Source organism: Netta rufina, assembly GCF_964035555.1.
Source record: "Netta rufina genome assembly, chromosome: 5".
Lineage (NCBI taxonomy): Eukaryota > Metazoa > Chordata > Aves > Anseriformes > Anatidae > Netta > Netta rufina.
In genome coordinates, this window is record NC_140128.1 from 33,654,430 (window position 1) to 33,679,196 (window position 24,767).

The window sequence follows — 24,767 nt, forward strand, 5'->3', positions numbered from 1 at the left end:
TCTGCTTCTTGGAGTGGTGCTGCAGCTGCTGCCGCGGGACAGACACACCTGGAGCTGGGATTACATTTCCATTTTTATTGAAATACAAAAAGTGCAAACCGTGAAATATAAGATCGGTGCAGATTAGAAGGAAATAAACAATGTGACTTAATACCACTGTGAAAACCCCATCCCTGCACCTAATGAACGTCGACAGAAAAGAAGGCAGGGAACACCAGCAACAAAAGCAAAGCCAAAAATTTTGCACAGGGGCCCCTGTGCTTCAAAGAGGAAACAGGGACCAAACTGGCGCTCAGCTCTCTGTCAGATTTGCAGACATTGCCACAAGGCGTCCAGACGGCTGCAGCCCCCTCTGCACTACCCAAAACCTCTGATGCCACAGCGCAGCTTGGGGCAGGGAGCAGGGAGTGACCAGGGGCAGGTAAGACAGCACCCCAGAGGGGAATGGCCTAGGTGCTAAAAAGCAGAGGTGTGGAACGGAGCAAATTCTCCATCCCCGCAGGGAGAAATGGCTCATCGCTAACCTGAAAGACAAACCAGAGACCTTGGGCAGCTCTACGAGGAGAAGAACGACAAAGACGGGCACCCTCAGCAGATCCTGGCCCCAGCGACACGCAGAGGACAGCAGCAGCCCGGCCAGGCCCGTGCCCTGCCGGCGGTGCTCCCCGCGAGGAGGCTGACCAGGGCGAGGGGATTTCATCCACCTGGCAGAGGCTGCGGGCAGGCCCAGGCCAGTTCCCTGCTCAAATCACAGGAGGGATCTCTCCACAGAAGGCATTCAGGAGGGGAGAGTGCAGAAGCAAAAGCAGCCCCGGTTACTGTGCCTACTCCAGGGCCCCTGGCAGCTCCCGCATGAGGAGCCTGGGAGGAAAGGGGATATTTACACTGGGTCCCTTCCAGGACTTTCAAGCACCTTCCCACCACGAGCAGTGGCAGCTTCCTGAACACCCTCCAAATCTGCTCCCTGCAGGCACTGACCTGGAGCAGGCTGTTATCCCTGCCTGCAGGGGGTGCACCAGGCTCCTTTTTGCTAAAAAAAGGAAACAGGATTTCAAAAATTCACAAAAAAACAAAAACAAAACGAGAAAAAACAGCCACCCAACAAACTCCAGAGAGAACACAGACACTTGCAGCGATCCCTGCTCTCCCCCTGGAGAGCAGCTGAGCTACACCAGGGCTGCTCCTGGCCCCCGGGCACGGGCTGGCACTTGCTGCCCCGGAGGGCTGCAACCTGCCACCCTGCCCAGAGCTGCAGCTGCCTGTAGGATCAAGGCCTCGTGCCCCAGCAGACAGGCACTTGCTGTTCCAAGCTCGTTTGTCCCTGGAGAAGTTAGCTGGGTTTGCCTTTCCTCTAGGGAGATGCAAGCAAGGCCAGAGCCAGCTGCAGAGCCAGAGCAGGAGTCTCCCCGCTGGTAAAGCCTAACTGCAGCAGCTCCTATCTTGGCCAAACAGGGAAGAGTCCTACTCTTGAAGGAGGGAAACTCGGCAACCTCACAGCCTCCTCGGGGCAACATCCCCTCTACCTAGAAGGCATGGGGCCCAGCCCTGCCCTAGCACACCTCTGGCTCCAGCCGTAGCAATGCCCAGCTCCCAGCTGCTGTGCCTCCTCCCAGCCAGCCGGGTGCTGCCCCGCCACGCTCCCTGTGTTGGCACCCAGCCCCGCTCCTCCGCTTAGCAGAAGCAGCCGCTTCCATCAGCCCCGCAGCACAGCTCACAGCTCCCTTCCTTTCATTACAGCTGGGGCACCAGCTTTTGTTCAGGCTGAAAGGCTGTGAAGAGGCAAACCCCACTTAGCATCCAGTAGCTTGTAAAAAAAAATGAGTTCTGTTTGGTCCGAACCGTTTGTCCCCAGGGCCAGATGCAACAGGGAGTGGGACTGGCCCAGGCATGCAGGGCACGAGATACAAAGGTAAATAACACCAGAGGAATAAGGCGAGAAGCTCCCCGCTTCAGAAGCTCCCTCGGGCCCAGGCTAAGGGCAGGGATCGCTTTGAGCTCAGGCCACCAGCAGGCTGACCCCAAACCGACAGCGATGCCCTGCTTGGGGAAGGCACCGGGCACATCCTGCCCTAAACCTGCCGCCAGACCTCCCAGTTTTCTCCAGGCATGCCCAGGGCATACAGGATGTATCTGAGGAGGCTTCCATGGCAGGATGCAAGGGAACTATGAACCGAGGAGGAGAGAGGGCAGGGCCCTCAGCATGGAATAGCTGTTCCCTCACAACTTTGGCACACGAGAGCTCAGCACTGGGGCAGAAACCTGTAAGCCAGGCCTGGTGCACCCCAGCGCGAGGCTCCAGACCTCCCCTCACGGCCACGCTCACTGTTGCGTTGTGCTAGAGAAAGTTCTGCTCAAACTGAAGAAAAAAGAAGAACCACCAAGGCAGGCTGTGCCTGGCAGCACAGGTACACACGCCCGAAGGAGTACGAGAGGCCTCGTGTTGCTGCCACAGGGCAAGGCAGTGATCTTCACGGTGTTCAGCAGCTCAGTGCCACCAGGGCACCTCCTCCCGTCTGGGAAAGGGCCCCAGCCAGACCCCTGCACAGCCAGGCCCGGCACGAACCGTCCCAGCCAGGCTGGAAATGCTGCTGGAGGGACAAAAACAGCTGAGCTGGGTAACTACAGGAGCAACCTCACCCCAGGAAAAGCTGAAGAATATGTGGAGTGGGTGAGCCCAGAGGAATACAGGCTAAATTCAGCTTCCCTGTGCTGCAGTCTGGCAGGCCTACACAGCCCACGTGCTGTGAACCTGTCTTTCACTTGCTGGTCAAAACCGTGGGCCTGGAGAGGTGTTTGCAAGTGCAGAGCACGATGCTACATGAAGCACAAGGGCTGCCTGCTCCCTTCAGTGCTTCAGGTGCCTGTGGGAGAAGGCAGGATGCATGTTCAGTGCTGGAAGATGGCACTCAGCAAGAACACCTCTGCCACGAACCCAGCAAGTCTGCCCTAGCCCTGGTAGCCCAGCTGAGGCAAGGGGAGCGAGCTGGGGCCGTTGGGAGTTGAAACCAAAAAAGATCTTTGCTGAGGAAGGGACCAGGAGGGCAGAAAAAAGGCAGGTGAGGGAAGGAGGAAAGGAAGGCGGGTCATTATAGGGCGGCAGGCTGGTGATGAGCCCTGGAGGAGCTGCACAGACTGGCAGGTTGGGGAGGACTCCACCCAGCAGCCGGGAGACCAGCTCCCATCCCCACCTGACGCAAGAGGTCTGCTGCTTACTTACACTTTCTCCACCATCTCCACAGCCCTCATTCTGCTCATCACCCAGGGGATCAATGGTCCCTTTGCACTGGAGGCAGCTTGGTCACAGCTCCAAGACAAGGTGGGAAAGAAGGTGGGAAGGTGGGCACAGTGTGCTGGAGTGGGCTGGCCTGGATTCAGGCCTCCACGTTCTCAAAGAGCTCCTTCTGGTGGTCCAGCAGGAATTTGGTAAAGGTATTGATGGGGTTGATGGCTTTTAGGGTGATGGCTACATCTTTGGCCCACAGCAGATTCGGGCCAAACACAACTGCCAAGTTGGTGTTTGTCATCTTGTTTCTGTCACTGTGAGCAGAGACCTACGTGGGAAGAAAAGAGACCATCGTGAATCCTACAGAACGACAGAGCAGCTGCCCTCTACCCTCCCCAAAGCCAGAGCTGGCAGACTCTCCAGGTAAACTGGAAGGAGGACGGCAGGCAGAAGCTGAAGACCCACTGCCAGAAGATGGCACATGATTTTTAGTACTCTGGAGGTGAGGAGCAACATCTTGCCACTCCTCACATCCCATTATGGCTCAACAATCAGGCCATATGATAATAGGACCAAGAGCACTGTCAGGCAGTACCTCTGCAGTCTAGATCATCACTAACCAAATGATCTAGGGTAGATCTGTGACCCCTCTCCTAGTCCTGTCTTCTATTCAGCTATTTTTGCTGTCGTATCTCCACCTTGGGGAGCTTTCAGCCTCCCTGGTACAGCTCACACTGACTTAATGCCTGCCTGCACCTCTCAGTCGTGAGACCCCAAATAAGAGGAACATAAGGTAGAGAGAGGCAATCTCCTAGCTTGAGACTCATTTCTTCTCAAAGGGAAGGAGGGAGCAGGCAGGCAAAAAGCTGATGCAAGGCATTGGCAACTGAACTAGACGACAACTTCCAAATCTCAGAGCAGCTCACCTGCACCAGGAAGGCTGTCAGTAAATGGAGCACTTCGTAGTTTTCCTCTGGCAGACTTTGGAGTGTTTTACGAACAACGTCCACACGATTCTCCTCCTCCACACCTAAAATGCAGGAGAGATGGGACAAGCAGGCCCATGAGAAATTCTCATCTCTCCACACAAAAGATGAATACCTCACCACGCATCCCAGTGAAAGCACAGTTTGCTGTCATGGGGTATCCCGTGCAGGACTGGCCCTTTCACAGATAAGGGTGGTTTGGAAGATTTGTCTTTGGCCAATGCAACATGCAGGGTGTATAGAGCACACTCTTGTTACAACTCACTCTGGAAGCTGACAACATGGCTGTAGAGGCCAAAAGTGAGGAGGGGCTCGGGTAGCTCCCTCAGGAAGGTCTTGAGAATCACAGCAGGGAGGTGGACATCTTCATACTGCTGGAAATCTACTGGCACGCCTGAGGAAGTAAAGCAGAGATTCAGCATTCACTCTCCAAAGTAGGATCTCCTCCAAAGAACATGACACGATGGTCAGAGCCCAGGACTGGTGAAGCAGCATTTTAAAGAATGTAAGAGGATAATGAAGCACGACATCTTCTAACAGAGTGACAAAACGTGTCCCAAAAGCATATGCAAAGCACTGCTGAATCCATCACTAACTCGTTAGAAAAAAGCAAATCAAACAGATGACCAGCTTTCTTCCTTGTCATCTTCAGTCCCTCTGGCATAACTAGACAAACGTGGTATATCCTACCCTGAGAAATGGGGAAATATTCAGGACAGAAAAGGGCAGTGTAGGAAACATGAGTGGGAAGAACTATGCTTCCCACATAGCAGAAATACTATGCAGTGTCAGATGCTTCTTCCTTGCAACTCGGGTCTTCCCCCGATGGGGCCTCCCCTAGAGAAGGTGAGGATGGGGCCTCATCAGAGAAGGTGAAGAGCCATGCTGGACTAGCTCCAACACCGTTGTAGCTAGACAGCAGGAGTCAGAGAATGAGACGAGCTCTGCTGAGCTGGGACACTTACCCATGTTGTATTTCTGCTGGACCTCCCTGACAACCTGTGTATTGGCTGATCTCCGGAAAATCCCTTCTGTTGCAAGAGCTGTCAAGGGAGAGCAGATGGAGAAAAAAGATCAGATACGCGGGAGTCTCCAGGAACACTGGCCTTAACAACTATAAATCCATGCTGTATGGTATTCAGGCAGTTGCCAACACGTCCCTTTTTTTATAGAACTGCAATTCTTCCTGCCTCCAGCAGCAGGCAAAGGGTACAAGCAGCATTTGCTACTCTTATACAAGTGGGAGTATGAACAGCTAAGAGAAAAAGTTCTTCCAAGCCATGAAAATGCACAGTCTTGAAGGCTTATCCCCCTCGGTCAGGCCTTTACAACTTATTCTAGATTGCTGCTCTGCTGTTTCTCACCACACTCTGGATGGGAACTGGGTGTAGGAGAGGCCACCAATGTGAAATTACGAGGGGCTGCGGCTTCCCTTTAACACTTACCGTGCTCCTGCAAATGAGCAATGGTCTCCCTGACCACCAGAGGAACAGGAGACTGATCAGGGCTCTTCTCCCTTAGACTGTGGGAAGAGACAAAAGGTTACAATAACTCATTCTCCCTGCCCTGCATGCAGCCCCTGAGACCTTAGATTGCCCACTCAAGCACTACCTTTGATTGGCACTCAGGATCTTGCTATCCTAGTCCCCCAGTTCACCCATTATTCCTGCCTTCTCTCCTGTTCACCCACTGGGCTAAGTCACTCACTGGAGCAAGTCTAGGATCAATGCCACACCACAGCAATATTTCTTTGTCTTCCATAAAAATCACAGCATGTAGACACCAGGGCAACAGGGTTCCCAGAAGGCAAGGCTGCCAGTTACAAACCAGGTGAAGAGAGTTAACTGCCTTTGTCTTTCCCTCTTGTGGGCAAAGGCAGAAAGAAGCTGACACACATACATGGGATAAACTTATCCACCCAGTTCCTGTGATGGAAGACACACCAACACAACAGCTGTCAAGAAAGGCCTAGTGATGCTGAGGCATCTGTGCTACCATCACTTGCACAGTCTGTACCACTTGGTATGGAGCTGTTCACCCCTCTCAGGCCTCTACCAGGCTCAGGCACACAGCACCACAGGGATTACATTTGGAAATGTTGTGTTGAAGCTGGGGAATGCATTCCCACATTGCTTCAGAGGATCTGTCTGGACACACAACGCTGGCCCCTCCTCATTCCACAGCCGCAAAATCACACTCAAGGTTAAAAACACCTTCAGCACTTAGCCAGTATCACTATCCCTTGCCAGTGTCTGTGTTTGCCTGTGTCATTGTGCAGGAATGGGTGGTGGAAATCAGTACAAGGGTAAGTAGAAGTGCTTTTAAAATAGTAATTATGATATGGAAAAAAAAAAGATCTGCAGTCCTACTCAATAAAAATAGCACTGTAAAGACACTTCAATCCACCTCTCACGTACTTCCTTTGCTTAAACGAAGTTTTTAGTGGCATAAAGCTGTCCTCATGGTCCTTGTTTTGTTTCTCCTTTGGTAAGCCTTAGCTGCAGAAACAGCCTCATACTAATTTAGGATGGAGGTTAGGATCTAGTCCGGGAACAAAGAGAGCTGAACTGAACTGAGTCAGTCAGGCCCTGGACATGAACACAGAGTTCCTCAGAAGGACGATTATAGTTTTGTCGGAAGTCCAAACTGCAAGAAATTTTACAACCACTCCTGCAGCTGTTCAGCTATAAATACAGTAACCTCATATCCACCAGGTCAGAGCTAAAGCAACATAATCCAGAGATACTCACTGCTGGAGCGAGACTCCAAACTGCTGGTTTGGCAGTGGCGGGCGTGGGGGTGTCGGCTTCTGGGGCACTTGGGCAGGCTTCTGCAGGGATCTCAGATATTCATCATATCTGTGGCAAGACAGAATAGTAAAAAGCCAGTCCAGCTCCAGAAAGAGCACAAACCCCACACTGCACATGACCCACTGCTAACACACTAGTAACACCTCCAGCCTTTGCATGGTTCCACTTATGCAAAAACGGGATAGACAGCCCTAGATAAACACGTATAAATATTTGGTTGCCAGAAAATAAAAAACAAAAAGCAGAAGGAAGGAAGATATATATGGAATCAAGAGCTGGAGAAGCTGAAGATAACAGCACAAGAAAGAGGTCAGGGCAGCACTGTTTGTGATGAGACAGTTGCACATGTGTGCGAGGGATGGGTGGTTGGACCAAGATTGTGGTAACTTCGGGAAGACTCAAAGACAATCTGAACTGTGCCAAGGGAGGAAAACAGTTGCCCAGCCAGAGCAGATACACACCACAAGGTCCAAGACAGTGTTAATGTCAATAGCTTGCAGAAAGCCCCTGAAGGGTGGGTGGGCATGATGGGTGCTCCACTGGAGAAGCTTTTTTTAACTCAAGGACAGAACTGGGTACTGGGGTGCACACACAGGAGAGACAGTAGAGAGAAACAACAGTCCTTATGGCAATTTACCACCACTCCCTCAAAAAACACTGCATAGGTGGAACAATCCCTTCTTCCCTTTGCCATTCATCCAGTAAAATCTCCTCTCGTAGAGCCCTAAACAAACGGGAGATAGGTAGCACTCTCACTTCAGCACTTGGCTCGGGATCCCCAGCTGTTCCAGCTTCACGTACTCCTCCAGCTCACTGAGGAAGTTCACATAAAAGATTTTTCGTCCAAACTTAAAGCTGAAACACAAGAGAGAAGTAGTAGGTGAGGAATCAGGAAATCCAGTAGCAGAAGGGTGGACTTCTTATGGGCAACCAGAGCAAGGGACATTGATGGGGCAAAGGGGCCAGTATGGCTGAATGGCAGAGGTGTTGCCCACGCAGCTCTACAACTCCACATATTTTACCAGGAGATGCCAAGACTTTCCAGGTCCCGTCAGAAGCCCTTGCAGAAGCAGCCTCCCTAAAGCCCTGGCTTTCTCCTTCCTAAGCTCAGCAGTAAGCTGCAGACAACTTTTTGATTATTTTACAGTTAGGATTTCAGCATCAACACAATGAATTAAGTATAATTTAGACCATTTCTCTCTCTTCTTTTTCCATTATTAGAAGAGCCTGCACCACATTACTTCCAATTGGCTGGATAACCAAGGAGCAGCACAGATCTGCATGTTCTGTAGGCAGTTGTTGCATCTGAATATTTCTGAGCTCAGAAACAGGAGGAGACAACAGAGGGCAAGGGCCAGCAGGGCAGGCTCGGCAGCCTGGACACATCCTGTGTCCCCCCCAAATAATTGCCCCATTACTCCCCATCAGTGTGAGGATGTGGGTGACCAGAGGCTTCCTACCTGATCAGAGGCTTGAAGAGAATCAGCAGGGTCTTGATGAACATGGTTGGGTGCACAATGTACAAGGCTTTGATGTTCTTCTTGTACCTGCCAAGAGAAGCTAAGGATGAACTGTGCCTTAAGCAGGGGAACCAAACTTTTCACAAGTTTAAGGCATCCCAGATGCTCCATTCCTTTTGGATTCTGCCTCACCACTCCCCAGAACCCTGCTCTTCCACACTTGGTAGCAGCGTCAGGCTGCCCAGCAGCCTAAGGGCACGCTCTACATTATTGCAGGATTCACCCAGCAGCAGTGACCAGCCTCACCAAGAAGCAACAATTATACCACGGGGCTGACAAACTTGCACTGCTTCCTGATTTTGCTGCTTGCCTGTTGGCCAGGAAGAGCTGGGCATCCTGTGATTCAGCCTGCATCAAAAAGAAAACCACCTCCACAAGCAATAGAAACAAGCAATAGTAAATTATGATCACCGGGCTACGTGGGCGCAGGGGAAAGATCTCCTGTGTTATGCTGCAGAGCAGCATGCCACACCCTTGCCTGCTGCCCCCTACTCACTTGCGATCAAATTCCCTGTAGGCGTCTCGCAGCCAGCTGAGGGATGGCTTGTTCTCACTGGTCAGGCCGTGGTGCAGATACACCAGTGTGTAATCACTCTCCACATACTGGTCCAGTGTGAATTTCAGGTACCTGAAAACAGACAGCTGATGAACTTGCTTCATGCTCTGCCACTCGGAGGCTCTTCCTCCCTTTGGGCCTCTTTTTAGCGTGCCATAGCAGAGGATTTGTATCCCCATCAATGAACGTAAGCACTTTGCAAGGACATGTCAAGATAAAGAAGACACTCCATATAGATTTAGCCTCAGGCATCCAGTACCTGGGAATCGTGTCAGGGTTAAGAAGTTAATAGTAGCCTCCGAAGACACTACTCACCCCAGCAGTTTCACGTGATCAAGCTGATGACTTGGGGGCATCCGGCAGGCACTGAACAAAATGACTTTCCTTCCATATTTGTCATCACCTGCAGATGAAATGCCAGAGATTACAGGGAGTTCCAGCACTACGCTGTGGTCTTGGCAGCAAAGGGGTAATGGAGCATGGAAAACCACCATAACAAGGCAGAAATTGAGATTGCCAAAGCTGACAGTAAAGGTAAACCTGACTTTCAGCAGAGTTGCCACAGGCCTAGTATAGGAGTAGAAATCTGAACCCCAAGGGCCTGGCAAGTTGGCAACGTGAACGGAGAACAGTCCATGCTCCAGCCCTGAAAGAAGAGGAAGATTTGGAAGCCAGGATGAGTCAGAGCATGTAGGAATGGAGGCCTCCGGTACAGAGCAGAGTACCCAGAGCAACATCCTGCAACACTGCTCCCGAGGGCACTGTTCCCCCTGTATGTGTGCACAGGTAGGCACAGGAAAACTGCCCCTCACAGGCACAAAAACTGCTCCTCCCCTTCTGCACACAGTCCCAGACTACTCATGGTCTGGTGTGGGTGGCTTTTGTTTCACCTACAGCTTCATCCTGCACACGGAACAAAGCAGTTTCACATCCTGAAAACCAAGAAATTCCCAGAAACAGGCAGGCCCAGCCACATCCCAGAGACGAGAAGCAAGCATCATCACAAGCCTCTTCTACAGATGGACCAGGTTAGCCCTACCAGATTCTCCACAGCGGTCTGCAGAACAAGCTGCTGTTCACTGCTTCCCAGGTTTTTCCATCTACAGTTGTATTTTCCCATTCTGAAATGGAAGGAGCTGCAAAGCGTGGCACAACCGAGCCAATTCTATGTCAAACCCCTAGCAGAAAACAGTCCCCACCACAAAGGAGCCAAATAACCCATAAAGCAACCTCATCATCTTAGGGGAGGACACTCCCAGCCACCTCTTGAGGCTTCAGAGACAACAAACCAAATCTTCCCCAAAGCAACTCTTCGTACATCAGTGTATTTCTGTCGGCACCACGAACAAAACCCAGGCAGGTGGGCATGGACACGCTTAGCAGACATGCTGGGGGAACTGAGGGATTTAGTAAGTGAGAACCAGGTCATAAATCATTTGGATATGCAGGGTTTGAGGGAAATCTGGTTCTCTCCCAGATGGACACCTCCCCAATTCATTTCCATAAGGATGACTTACTTTTTAGCACCCGTGGAGGTGAAATTGTTCCTTCAGTGTCAAGGGTTAACGTTTTCTTGTCTTTTTGGCTACTCACCCTGCTCTGAGAGCAATGGTTTCTTGTCAAATCAGAAGGAGCACAGCGCAGTGAAAGGGGCTACTGAGGCTATATTCAAGAAGGCCCTCCTCCCTCCCCTGCAGTACAACCATCCCATTCAGACCACATCACAGAAAGCAGCAAAGATCTCTACTTATATGCAGGATAGCCCTTTAGTACACATTCCTCCTGAAAGATATCCTTTTCCCCATGCTGGATTTGCAGTATTCAGAGCATGCAGCTGTTTCCTCCCCCTTGCCTGGGCTCCAGTGCCCAAACCCTGCTTGGTTAGACTTGCCGTGCAGCAACTGAGATCTTAAATCAAACCTGAGCAAACCTGAGGCTGCCAGGAGCGATGCCTGTTTGTAACAGACGACCACTGCCGCAGCAAAAGGAAGCCAGAGAATTTACATACACAAGCCACGACATTAAGAAGCCTCTAAGCCTATCTTTTATCCCTACCCTGGCCAGAAGAAGACTCCCTCTGCTTTTTCACTTCTGTTTTTCCCTTGCAAGTCTCACTTTCAAGCCACTTTTCACCAGACAGCACGAGACAGAACGCAGTGATGCACACAAGCCAGAGCCTCTACAAAGGTTAGGGACACTGAGGCAGCACCGGGTACAGCCCAGGAGAGGCTGGCAGAGGCTCACACCGACACACACATGCGCAGCTGGGGGCAGCTCGGGAGGACACACGACCCAGAAAGCAGGACTAGAAGAGAGTGATGCAAGGATGGTCTGGAACAACCGGGTACAGGCACAGCCAGGCCACGAGACCAACATCACATTGCACATCCCACGGCAGCCCACTCTCTGCCTAGCCCGGAGTTTCTTGGTAGCTTGCTGTGAGCTTTAGGGCTGGCTCAAATACACGCGAGGTGTCTACAGAGCAAATAAAGGCTAGAAAGTTCTGGGCAGGAGGATATGGCAAACTGTGGCTCTACCCAGTGGTCTTTAACCATTTTTATGGCACCATCTGGAAGACAAAGGATCCCGCCTGCACAGAACAGCAAGAAGATGTCAGCATCTCAGAATCTGCTGAGTTTTGTGGTGATGAAAGAAAATGGCCACAAAGCCCACCGATCTGTGCAGCTCACAGCTCTGTTAAAGAAGAATAGCTGCTGTCTTCAGTTAACAGGATGCAACTCAGATCCACGTGGATGGTCTGAGGGCGTGAAGCAGATGTAAGCTTGATGAAGGCAGGCCTTGGTGGGGAACTGCCGTACAGCTCCATCCTCATGTGATGTTGCAGGTGGCCACACAGCCAGCTCAGAGTCCTGGGCGCTGACTTCCAGGCTGGACAAATCACAAGTCAGGAACCCAAAACCTTGAGCACCTTCCTCCAGAGTGACATGAAAGCCTTCAGCAGGGCCTATGCAAAGTCCAGAATCTCATTTCTAAACACAGCCTTGGTGAAGAGCCCTGGGATTGCTGATAAAAGAAAAAACAGACAATCCACGATTCTGCCAAAGGGAAGATGGCATGTTTCCCCTGGATAATTTACGGGGCCAAGCACACCAAAAGATTACCTACAGTCCCTTGGATCACTGGAAAAGGAGTGGCCCTTTTTGCCTTCCAAATACGAATGAATTTTTGCATGAGAACTCCACAGGAACCAGCATGCCCATTACTGAGTTGTGAGTTTCACACTGGGCTCAGCCTGTCAACACAAACATTCAAACCCACTCAATGCCAACCCTGTTTCCACCTGAGGTGTATCAGATCAGTCTGGTTTCTCCGGATATAAAGTTCAGCTCCTGAGCATCAAAGATGAACAATCAGCTGGTCCCAGTTTATAAACAAGAACCTAAAGCCCATTCCATGTATTCTTGGTTGCCAGAGGAAACTGCCTCCAGGTGGCCTCTCTGCCTCAGACTGAGCAGTTCCTTATCACATTTGATCTTTCCCAGATGCTCCATCCCTTGTACTGTTTGTTCTCTTGCTTGCAGTATTAATCTTATCTATCTACATTTTCACCCCTTGCTTGCAAGTGCAAGTACCTACAGTTTCCACTGCGCACAACTGTAGACCACGCAGTAGCTGCTCAGATCCTCAGGCTGTCTGCTACCTCTCCCAGACCAGAAATGCTCAGCAATAGTTAACAACAAACCAACGAGGAGGCAATTATATATGTTAGCACTCTCGGAGCACCCCAACAGAGTGCACGCCTTTGTATGCTCATGCATAAAACATACTTTCAGGGTACTCCAGAACCCACCGACCTCCCTACAGGCTGGAATTCCCAATTATTATTTTGTAAACAACAAAGAGCAGGACAGCAGCCAACACGCAGAGCCTACCAGTCAAGACTGCTGCTCATCTAAATAGATATTGACTTGTGGCACTCAGATGCGCTGATTCTCCTGAACGTTGCTGTGGTGCTTTTAAGGCCCAAATTCATTTCCAACTCCCTTCTGAAGATTCTGTTTCCAATGCACTCCTGAGACGTGGGCTGAGAACACCATTCTTGCAGTTCCAAACCATCACCGTAGGACCATGCCCCTAGAACAGCTGAAGCTCAATCACCAAGGCTAAGGTTTGCAACCCGCAGCAAAGCAAACGTACCAGAGCAGGAATTCCTATCAAGGTAGCAGGACTGTCCTGAGACAGGACTCTACTAAAGAAATCTGTACGACCAACATGGAAAATACGTGCTTGACTCGCAAATCCTGCTATATATTTCTAGGTGTTTCTTCTGAAAATCATCGGTCAGCTTTTCTGCCACGATTTGATGCTACCAGTAAAACTGCAGCTCAGGTGCCCTGCTCATTCGCCAAATACCCTCAGCTGAGGATCCCACTTCGATGGAAGATGCAAGTGAGAAGATCCTGGTACGTGGATACTGAGAGAATGCAGGTGGTCTTTAAGGTCCCGTCCAACCCAAACCGTTCTGTGGTTCTGTGAAGAGCTAGTATCATCAGTAAAGCAACAAAGCTGCCAGGTCAGGGAGAAGGAGGGGACATCAGTACAGAAATCCAGAACACCCCTACACAAGTTTCACAAAGCTCAGGATGCTTATCAGAGCCACCATCAGTAACAAAACAAAAAAAAAACAAAAAACTCCTCTAATGAAATTTCAGATTCATGCCAAACTTATGACACAGTGCTGTGTTAAAGTATCCATAGCAGATTTTAGATGCCCGAGAAATTCCAACATGGATTTAGCCTCTCAAGAAAAGAAAGTAAGGAGGTTGAAGTAGCCACATTTTAATACATCTTACACCTAGATACTCCCAATATCCAAACTCTGCTGGAATTATCAAGCTTTATCAAGTGACTAAAGCCCTAACTGATAATAAATAAACAAACAAACAAACAAAAAAAACAGAACCTAAAGGATCAGATTAAAGAACATAAAACAGAACGATGTCTCCCACAGCAAATGGTGGACAAGAACCCATGTAATGAGGATCAGCATTTCCATGGACTGTGCAAAGATCTTGGCCTGCTGTTCAGAAACATCAGAAAGGATTTCGTACCATGAGAATTTCATCTACACTGAGAAGCGTGAAATCCTTAAGGCTTGGGGCTGAAGGCCAGACTATCCACAAATGCTCAGCAAGCACAGAGCAGTCTAGCGCAGCTTCAGGCTGGAATAAGGAACAGGTGACCAAAACCCAACATCTCTGCAGCCAAACGGAGAAGAACTTGCTCATAGTAGCTTCCAGCTGGAGAATCCAATTTCAGTGCCAGCTGCACTGTAAGTGCACGCAGCAGCAGATCGTCTGAAGGAATGGGAAGCAATCCTAGGATGAGCTTCTGAAGCACACATGACAACGAGGTATCTCTGTGTTTGAACTGAACTGGTCCAAGCAGGCCACCACCAGAAGAGGAACAGGATTTACACTGAGACCCGACAGCCCCAAAGTGCCCCAAGTAAAGCCCACGGGCCAAATTTGGCTCAGATGATACTGCTGTGCCTGAGGCAGAGGTGCAGTCCTCAGACGACAATTTTGTGCAGCCTTTGGACTCCTGAAAAATTGCCAGCACAGCCCAAGGCTGAGCAAAGTTTGGGCTCCCCTGAGATAACCCAGCTACAGGCCACGGTCATGCTGAAGGAATACCGGGATCTACAGCATCACAAAACATCTACCTACCTGGTTGGGCCCCATCAAGTGCACCCTGGTCTGGAGGAACAGAAACAAGGTTATAGCAAGCCAAGTTTTGCGCTCTTTTCCAGAAAGTAACCTTGAGCATAAAGTCTCAGAGTCTAGCCAGATTGCTGCTGGGATGCATTTACTTGCCGTCGTGCAGCAGTTAAGCTCCTTCATCTTTCCCCCATGCTCCTCTCCAAAAGTAACCATAACTAACAGAGGTGGTAATCCTGTACCCAAGGTTCCTGAGCCTCTTTCCTGAATTTGCAACAAATTCTGTATAATCCTAGCCCAATTTCTGGCACTTGCAGGTAACACCTCCCCCACCAACAAAATGACAACCACCATGTTGCCACTTTTAAAAGGGTTAAATGCCACAAATTCGGAAAGTCAAGGTCCTTTGAACAACCTGCAAAGTGTACATAGGATGACATCACTCTGTATGAACGGCACGCTCAACAGACTGTTTGGGAAGAAGCCAAATTTCTAACAGGAATGTCAGGACAATTTGGATCTTCGACACAGGTTATAAGAAAATCTTATGAGATTCTGAATTTAAAAAAAAAAGGCAATTGGGGGGAAAACGTTTTTTCTGTTCAGGTAGGAGGTTATGAAGGCATTTATTGCCATCCCCAGCTCCTTTCCATCTCTCCCACAGCCATATATGCTCCCCAAACCCAAATGGGCCTGTTGACATAGGAAGCTCAGTAGAGCAAGGGTCTAACAAGAAACTCTCCATTCCCTTGGTCTCTTATCTCAAAACATGGTGCAGAAGCTGGGCTGCCTTTGGATGGGCCCAATTCCACAGAAGCAACTCATAATTCTGTATCATATAAATACCGTTAAAAAAAAAAAAAAGAGCAAAAGCCAGAAAGTACATTCAAATGCAGCAGAAATGCAGGCTTCCCACATTAACAGAGCCCATAATAATGCACCATGCTAGAAGGGGAAAGGACCCTTATTATCGGAGGGGTGCAACGATGCAACCTACTTCCTACGCAAGCTTTGTCTGCAACTTCTGCCTTTGCCTGCTTGGTGCAACAGCAGCTACTGGAGCTTGCTCCAAGATGGATTTTATCTCCCCACATCCATCACCACCATCGTCAGCATTAGTTACAACTTTGGCACCTGCAGCCAGCAACGATGCTTTTTAGGTAGGTTTGGTACCTGGCACAAAGAAAAAGGATTCTCTGCCATCTAGTAACGCTCAAGAACAGCTCCAGCTTGCCACCTGGCTCCCCCATTTCAGTAGCAGGCCTTACTACACCCTGGCACCAAGCCTTCTCTGCAAGGGCAGCCCTACAGGCTGCCCATTAATGGGGGGAAGCAGCAGATTTCCCACAAGACTAGCAGAAACATGCTGTAAGCTTCATTAAGGCACTGAAGTCACTGGGCAGGGACTATGTAGCAGCACCTTTGCCACAGCAGACCTGGCAGCAGGACACAGCATCTCGTAAACTTATCAGAAGTTTGGGACGTGGGACGGTTCAACAGCCTTCAGCCAGAAGCTTGTGTTTCCTCCAAGCATTACATGATGTAAGGAAAAAAAAAAAACATCACTTTGCAGAAGTGGTTTGTGCAGGGAAACCGAGCTACATCTGCTCCAACTTTATCCACGTGTAAAGACAAAGTTATTGGCTACAGCACTCACAGAAAGAAGAACTCAGAGTCAGGAAGAGCACAACCACAGGGACCTCTCCACAACCTCCGTAAGATGCTCCAACAAACTGCTGAGGGCAGGTCTGAAAGGACAGGTAAATAGTGCCATCTCTTTCCTTCCAAAAAGCATTAAATTCCTGAACCAAAACAAGCTTTCCTAAAACATTCTGGTTCGTAACAGCGCCATTTGCCCTGTCTCCCTGTGAGGCACCCCCCTAGGAACAGCAACGACACGCCAGCTCTGTTCCGTGGACAAAAGGCAGGTCGTGATGCACGGCCCCATCCAGGAAGGTCCCAGCCCCCAGGAGACAGGAGCACAGGGCACGAAGGGGAGCTTCCAGGAAAGTGCTGCGCTGTTTTGAAGTGGGGGAAATGAAAACAGAAACTTTTTTTTTTAAGGCAAACTTTATTTTTTGAATAATTTCCTTCCTCTTAAGCCAGATAGCTGTGATAGCGAAATCTGACATGACTTGATTTGAGTCACAAATTCAAGTCAGCAAGAAAACGAGCGCACTAACTTTCTGTAATCAGAACTGGGGTTGTTTGTTTTGGTGGTTGTTTTTTTCTTTCCTTTCCTATTTTTTTAATGTTTTTAAAATAAGCTACTATTAACACCACGCGCCAGCCCACTAGAAGCAGTTAGTGCTCTGACCACACAGGATAACCCTGGGATCTCAGCCCAAGGACGGTAAGCAGCCTTCTGCTTTTGTCTCAAAATAGCATCAGCACCCCAGAATGTATTTTGGGGAAAGCACAAACAGAATTAGCCATATGCTTTCTGCTCTGAAGCAAAGAGCAGGGAAGAACACAGAAGTGAAAGCTCATAAACAGCAGAATGGATAAAACTACCCTTGATCTGCTGCCACCTGCTCATATTTACAGGAGAGCTGGGGTGGAGCTGTTTTGCTTCAGACTCAGCGTGGCAAATGTTGGCTGTACCTAGAAGTGCTGACAAGCACGGCTCGTCAGCAGAGCCAGCACCAAACAGTTCCCCTTTAATCCCCCAGCGAGATTTTGACTCCACAGGCTACTTCTAAAAGGATTTTTCCAGCTTCCCCAGATTGTTTGCCTCCAGTGACAGCCCAGAGAACATTACCCTGTCTGATTCTGTGAACGGTTAATGTTATTAATTATTGACCAAGAAAACTGAACAAACTGCTTCAGCTCCAGCCCCCACCTTCATAAATCCTACTTCCAGGAGATGAGACAACACCAGCGAGCCTCAAAACAAAAGCGCCAGCAAACCCACTACGTGGAGCTGGGCTTCTTTACCCAGAAAAGGCATTGCACCACATTTTGTGGTGGGCCCTATCAGACATTTTCAGATAAACAGGCTAGTGGTGGAAAGTGGCTCATGGCAGCCAGCAACAGATGGCTCTGTGAGATGCTGCTGCGCTGCACAGACACGCAAACAGGGCCAGGGAACTCACCCGAAACACAAATTCAAGCCATGACGGGGAAGAGATGCCCTTCAGAAGGCAGGCACACCTCCCAGGCAGCCATCTTACCGGCCTGAAACGCTTCCAGGAAGTTAGGTAATTCTTCGTGTGCTATCCTAGACGCCTGTGTCAAATGGCTGCTTTCCAGCACCACCGAGGCATCATCCCCTTCGCAGGGATACTCAGCGAGCTGGTCAAACAGCCGCCGCGTTACCTTGGAACAGGAATCCCGCAGAAAGGCTGGTGCTAACATCAAGAGGCAGAGCACAAAGCGCGTGCTGGGCTTGGGTCGACATTCCAGTCTTATCGATGTCTGCGATCTAAACACTCTGCTAAGCACTGGGGCTTTGTCTGCAGTGAACAACAGGGCAACTTAACTCACCAGCTCCCAGAGTTCAGGAACACCAGGCACCTCTGCCGTTTGCATTACAAACGCTCTAGCTACTGTCACTGGAAGGGCAGGACTCCACACATTTGTTCCCTTGCAATTTCGGCAGCAGGGAGGCCAGAGTGCAGACCCAAATTAACTCCAGTCCTGGAAATCCAGCCCCATGGAGCAGGTTACTAACACATCTGCAAATCAAAGCACTGGTAGAGAATCTGGAAGACACAAGGGCTCAAATGCTAAACGCTCTGCCTGTCATCCTAAGCAGCCAAAGGCACACAGGGAGACAAAGAAGGTTTTGAGTTTGCCATTATCATTTTGTTCCCTAAAAATGTAACATGAGAGGTCAGGAGAAAGGAACTTCATTCTAGATGACAGCCTAGGAAATAATAATGTCAGGACAACTCTTGCCAAGGTTCTTGCCTGCAAATCTTTCCTCTCTAACCCAGCCCAGCTGCAGAACAACCCTTTATCAGGAGGACTCCAGCTTGTGCTTCCGCCTCTCTGCAAATTCTCACGTGGGGCAGGAACCAAGGTACAGAGAAACGGCAAGAGGAAGGGAAGGAGGTGGCTGTAGATGATTAAGGAGGAAGTGTGTCAAGTCCCAACAGGTTGAAGAGGCTTTTTTTTCTTAAACAGGGAATGCAAGACAAACTAGAATGACCTTCCCTCAGACTTACCACAGCAACCTAAAAACTGTCTCCAAGAGTTTTTCTCATGGAGGTCCCAGCTGTAAATGCTGAGCGTTAGCGTAATTAAAATAATGCTGATGAGACAACAACACAGAATAAATCAGAATGTTTGCAACCCTGAATGGTCAGGTCCTTCCTTGCAGTGGGCCCCAGGCCTCTCCCCCATATTTCAGGTTTCTAAAAATGCTGAATAAGGACAGGATGGCAAACTGGCCATTCGGATACAACAGAGCTGCCACACTCAGTCAGCTGAGGGAGCTCACAACTAGGTAATTTGTGTGACATTATCACGTAGAATCCACGTCTTGTGCTCAGGATACAGTCAAGGATACACACCTAAAACAATTTGACAAAAGTGACCAAGTCCTGCTAATAATATAATCAAGACAGCAAGAACCAAGAAGGAATGCAAGTTTAACCAAGGTCAGGGAAAAACTGCACTTATGGCAAGCATTCAAGAAGTTTGGTGCTCCTTCTCCTTATGATGCCAGCTGTCATTGCCACTTGGGCCTGGCATGTAGCAAATGCCCCCACAACTCCCTTACAGAGACCCTGCCTCAGCCCAGCTGCAAAGATATCCGAGGGGAAAACAGAGAGCAAAGACTACCTGCTACTTCCACAATGTGGTGCCTGGCGATATCGTAGTAGGGATCATCCCACCGCAGGTGAGTGACGGGCTCAGGGGAGCCTTTGGAGTCCTCTGCACAAAACATAAGGAACAAGAAATTAGCAGAAGGGATCTGGATTGGCTGCCCTACGTGCCCTTCAGCTGGTTTCCCACACCTCCTCGGGCAACAGTTCATAGCACAGGAGTTGACTGCATTCCTACAGACTTTCAGAGCAACAGCCCAGTTCTCCAGTCCTGCTTCCCATATGGAAGCTCAAGACCTTTCTATCCAGGAAGATCAAACGGTCCTGCAAGAGACCATAACAGAGGACACTCGAGGATTTACAGTGTGTCCATACTGTCACCATCAAAGCGCAGCCAGTGCCAGAACTGAGAAGAATATATTTACAAAGAATACATTTACAGCAGCTGGCTCGGAGCTTTCAGTGCTATTCAATGGCAGAGCTAATTCACTTGGGCGTGGTGCAACAGTAATGGGTCTATAAAGCTTTTAGATGGAGCTGGGACTCTGTCTGCGTGCAGATCTGACCACAATGATGCAGGACAAGCAACTCCTTTTTGGCCTCAAGCCAGCCCCCAAATTATTAGGACACTTACCTGATTTGGGGAACGCAGGGACTTCATCTGCTGGCCAGTTCTTATCGTCTATGGAGGCCAGTTTGAGCTGGCTGAGGGACTGGTTGGTATCATCCAAGTTCAGGTCATCCTGAAGCTCTGAGAGCGGGTCTGTAGCCATGGTGCCCGAATACCGCCGTCTGTCCTGCAGCACCTAGAGCACGGACTGCAGAGATGGCTAGGTGAGACACTGAGACCACGAGTTTCCCTCCCCAAAGAGGCTCTTCCCCTTCTCCCTGATTTTCCCCCAAGCCCGCCTTTTCTTCACCTACCCCGAGATCGTGCTTCCCCTCCCCCTCGAGGCAAGCAGGAACTCCTCCTCCTCCCAGCAGCACCGACATATGTCAGCTTTTTTGTGCCAGTTGCTCCCAAAAGGCCGTCGGGAGCCTGTACCAACCCGCTCGGCGAGGCTCTGCTTGACCACAGCTGTGTCCAGATCAGTTTCTCTCCTGGCACAGGAGCAGCAGCGAGCCGCCCAGGAAGGCGACAGGCTATGCCAGCCCCTGCCTGACACACTCACTGCAGCTAAGAGCTCCCCCTCCCTCCGAAGGGCTGGCACAAAGCCCAGCCCTTTCCACAGTTGGCCCAGCGCTGGAAGCTTTCCCAGGAATCACCCCCCCTTCTCCCCACAGGGGAGGGCCAGAGCTCTCAGCAACACCAAAGTGGGTGCCTCGGTGTGCTGGGATCTGCACGCACAAGTGAACAGCTCCGAGCTTCTCAAAACAGGATTTCGCAGGCTGAGCTGGTGAGACGTGGGGAACACCACGTGGGGAACACCACACGCACCACCATCAAACCGTTCCTGCGACACAGCAGCGAGAAGTAGAGCACTCAGCGCTTTAACTCGAAGCCCTGCTGCCACAAGGAGCGTTCCTCACCAAGCATCCCACACTACCGAGGGGACCAAGGAATCAAGAGGGTCCGAGAAGCAGACAACTGCGTTTGCTGTTGCTCACAAACATTTCTCACTCCCACCTGGAGCCGATGCTCCGTCAGACCCAGCTCTGAGCTGGCACAGCACGCAGCACCCTCCAAGGGTACCAGCTCTTTGGGAGAACTGCTGTTGCCCTCTAATGTCAGTCTCCTGCAAATAAGCAAGGAAATACTGGCAGGACAGACAGGCAGACCTCGACTGCTCACACCGAGCAAAGCCAGCATCACCACAGGGACAGCAGCTCAGGGCCAACAGGCTGCGAGCCAAGAGGAACTGTAGCAAAACAAACTGACACCTTGCATCAGCAAGATTCTCTGTAACGCTGGTTCGCGGGCAGGCTCGTGCTTGTTTTCCATTACGAGGGGAGCGCAGGGTTCAAAGATGATCTGAGGAGGCATAACACCTCTCTGTGGAAAGATGACACTCAGAGCAAGGCTATTTCCTTTAGCAGCATGGAGGGGGGCGATGATGTTTTGCATCTTCCATCCCCAGAGCTTGAACGTGTGCATCCATCCAGAGAAGATGAGCATGCAGCCACGGGGATGTGAGCACAGAACTGGACAGTCGGCATCTGCCCCCTGTCCCTGGATTACTCCCTGGGAGGACGGGAGGCATAAGCTTATCTCTTACTCATCAGTTTACAACCAGTTTTCACTTCTCACGGGCTCCCAGGGGGCTGGGAGCTATGTCTAAGCAAAAGAAATTGGATTCCCAAAACAAGAAAGAGCAAGACACACACAGCAGTGGATCACTACGGCAGAATGGCAAGCACGAGGGGTCTGAGCACAGCAGCCGAGTGGAGGCCCAGGCAAAGTTATTCCCTGCCCTCCTCCCGCAAGGGCTGAGAGCTGCCTGACCTCTGCTCTCACAGGGGCAGGGAGCAAGAAATCAGGTTCCTCTGCACCATGAGCTCATGCTGGAACCACGCAGCAGCAGGGCCGAGTGACAGCCAGCTCCCCACCCCTAGCAACTGCTCGGATTCCTATGGTAACGCCAGGCACCAGTGCCTGTGACTCAGTGTGCTTAAAGCGCTCCCCGCTGCGGCTCAGCGGCCCCACAAGCCAGCATCCACAGCCCCACAGGGCGGCCTGCTGCGTGTGGGCCCCGAGTGCACCCAGTTCCCAGGGAATTCCCAGCCCTGGTGGGGACAGAGGACCTTCCTGCACCCACTGACCTATTGAGACACCTTCCAGTTCTCCAGAGTGCCCCACAGCAACCGCGTCCCCAGAGCAAGGTCCCGAAGTGCTCAGGGGCCAAACCCAAATCTTCCTACAGAGCAGCGGCAGCACTGCCATGGGGCCAGCAAGCCACCAGGTCTCCTCACTTCTTGCTCCAAGGATCATGACTTGGCTTCAGAGACACCTGGCAGCGCTTCACCAGGGCATAAGGGCAGGTTGTTGGACACCACCGGGGGACTTCCCCTTGGGCATACTCCTGAAATCAATCCTAGTGTGGCACCATGAGGTAGAAGGAAGTCATCGCTAGGATCCTTACAGTTCCACACTGCAAAAGGAGCCAAAATAGCCTCTTGCCAAAACCGTCCTTACCCCTTGCCAGACTTGCCAGGTATCTGCTTTTTTTTTTCTCTACGGGGCAGGCAGCTCCATTGCTCGGCTCTAGGTTAGTGCTTCACGACAGAAATGTTAATGGAAAGAGGATCCAATCCTCACAGATCGCAGGCTCTGCTTGTGAACCAGCCTGTAGGGCCCAGGGGATTCCAGAAGGCTTCTCACAGAAATTCCCCCAGTCCTTTACCAACTGTGCAAAAGCCAAAAGCACGGCGTCTCCCACATCAGAGCAGTTCAGAGAAACACAAGCCTCTCAGTGCCCAGGAACTCGTGGGCACTGAGAAAGAGACCTGGAGCTGAAGGTTCAGATGTAAGAAATTAAATAGGGATCTTAGCATGAAGGCACACACATTTTATTTTCTGACAGAACAGCTGCACAAGATCTTTTCCCTGTCTAGCCAAAACTGACCTGGAAGCAGGACCTGTTGTTAAACAGAAAGTGCGTCCTGCATCAGTATAAGGGTGAAATAGCTGTCAAAAAAACACACTAGCATTTTAGTAGATGTAACACAATTTAAGAGCCCCACGGTTCTTAGATAAATGTCCTGGCAAGATGCAAATCGCACACCCTGCACAGCCAATGAAAATGTAAGGAAAGCGATGCAGCTAGATTTAAAAAGCACGAAGCCTGCTCAAGCATTTAAAACCTCGAGAATCACTCCTGACACCAGAAGCCAGGCTCTAACAAGACAACTCCTTCCATTTTTCCAAGTGTTTTCTGCACCCTTCCTGGTGATCTCAACGCTTGCTGAGCCATGTGCTTGGCTCTCTAATAAAAACTGACTTTTTGGCTAAGACAGAGATGTGCAGAACAGCACGTTCTGCAGAAAGAGAGAAACCGCGGCCCTTTAAAACACAGTTTTTATTGCTGGACACTCCCTGTACAAGATCCTACCAGAATTCGCCCAGGGAAGGCAGCTCTCTGGTATCGATGACGTGCTGGTAGCTGCTGTTCACACAGACTTTTTGGTGGTGGTTTTCTGGTGGTGTTTTTTTTCCAATTCCAGTTTCACCGCCTCGCCACCACTTGTTTCTAGACCTCCTCTGCAGTTTCCTTTTCCTGTTTTTCTTCCAGCCCTACTATTAATCCCAGAGTAAACCTGCACATCGGACGCGCGTTAGCACCCCCCGGGCCCGTCCTTCCACCACCAAAAGGCCAATGGCTCCTTCTCCCCAACCAATTACCACCGCCACGCTGCAGCCAAGCAGGAATCCCAGTCCTGGGGTGTCTCAATGATTTTTCTGCCTGTGCTGCCACCTCCCAGCTTAGTTTTATTTGCCCCAACGCCTGTTTCGCTGCACCCACCAGTCAGTAACAGCGATGGGCGCCTCAGCAGGCAGCGTTCCTGTGAGGCACGGCCCCTCTGGAGGGCTCCTCTCCTCGTAACACAACAAAAGGCAGCCAGCTCCTCGGCAGCAGACCTCAAAGCCTTACATTAAGGCTGCGACTCACCAGCAAAAGGGCTCAACGTCCCCTCACGGGCAGCCGCCGAGGCGCGGGGGCAGGCAGCGCCCCGCCGCCCTCTGCCCCTCTGCCCTTCCCCTCACGCCCCGCTCCCAGCCCCGTGTCCCCCCCTTTCCACCGGTACCTGCGGCCCTCCAGCGGCCTCCTCCCGGCCCTGCCGGCCGCCCCGTATCCGGCGGAAGGGCGGCGTGTCGCCGGGGGAACGCTCCCCGCCCCGGCCGCCTCCCCCCCGGCAGCACGGAGCCGGAGCCAGGAGGGGAGAGCCCCGCTCCCAAACATGAGCTGTGGCGAGGCAAAGTGCCACGGGCCGGGAATCGGCACCTCCAGGCCGTCCCGAGAGCTAATGCCAAGGGCAAGGACTGGGCAAGGGTGCGGAGCCGAGATCCGCGGCAGGAGAAGTGGAGATGGGGCAAAAAGAGGCGTGCTCGGGAGAGCGGGAGCTGTCATTGCCCTCAAGTGGGCAGTGCCAGAAGTGCCTTAAGGGCTGTGGGGCCAGGACAGCTGGGGAAGAAGCCCGGCAGCCCAGGCCTTCAGGAGAGGATATAGGGACTTGCAGGAAAGAGGGCAAAGTTTGCGAAGACTCCAAGCTGGGATCCCCGG

At 51.0% G+C, this 24,767-nt stretch overlaps 1 protein-coding gene across 4 annotated transcripts; it reads right to left on the reverse strand.

The window, feature by feature from the left end:
- Positions 1–55: 55 nt before the first annotated feature.
- ARHGAP1 (Rho GTPase activating protein 1) lies at positions 56–24,429 on the reverse strand. Of its 4 annotated transcripts, none has more exons than XM_084287699.1 (13): positions 24,292–24,429; positions 20,183–20,366; positions 19,565–19,657; positions 9,411–9,498; positions 9,036–9,167; positions 8,480–8,566; positions 7,776–7,874; positions 6,960–7,067; positions 5,655–5,731; positions 5,175–5,252; positions 4,475–4,603; positions 4,150–4,253; positions 56–3,551 (listed from the first exon to the last, which is right to left on the reverse strand). In XM_084287699.1, the coding sequence occupies exons 2-13, from the start codon at positions 20,319–20,321 to the stop codon at positions 3,372–3,374; spliced, it is 1,314 nt and encodes a 437-aa protein (XP_084143825.1). In that variant the 5' UTR covers positions 20,322–20,366; positions 24,292–24,429; the 3' UTR covers positions 56–3,371. The 4 variants fall into 4 exon arrangements, with proteins under 4 accessions (XP_084143825.1, XP_084143827.1, XP_084143828.1 ...); XM_084287701.1 differs by lacking the exon at positions 24,292–24,429 and adding an exon at positions 24,156–24,246; XM_084287702.1 differs by lacking the exon at positions 24,292–24,429 and adding an exon at positions 24,009–24,127.
- Between the last annotated feature and the right edge of the window lie 338 nt (positions 24,430–24,767).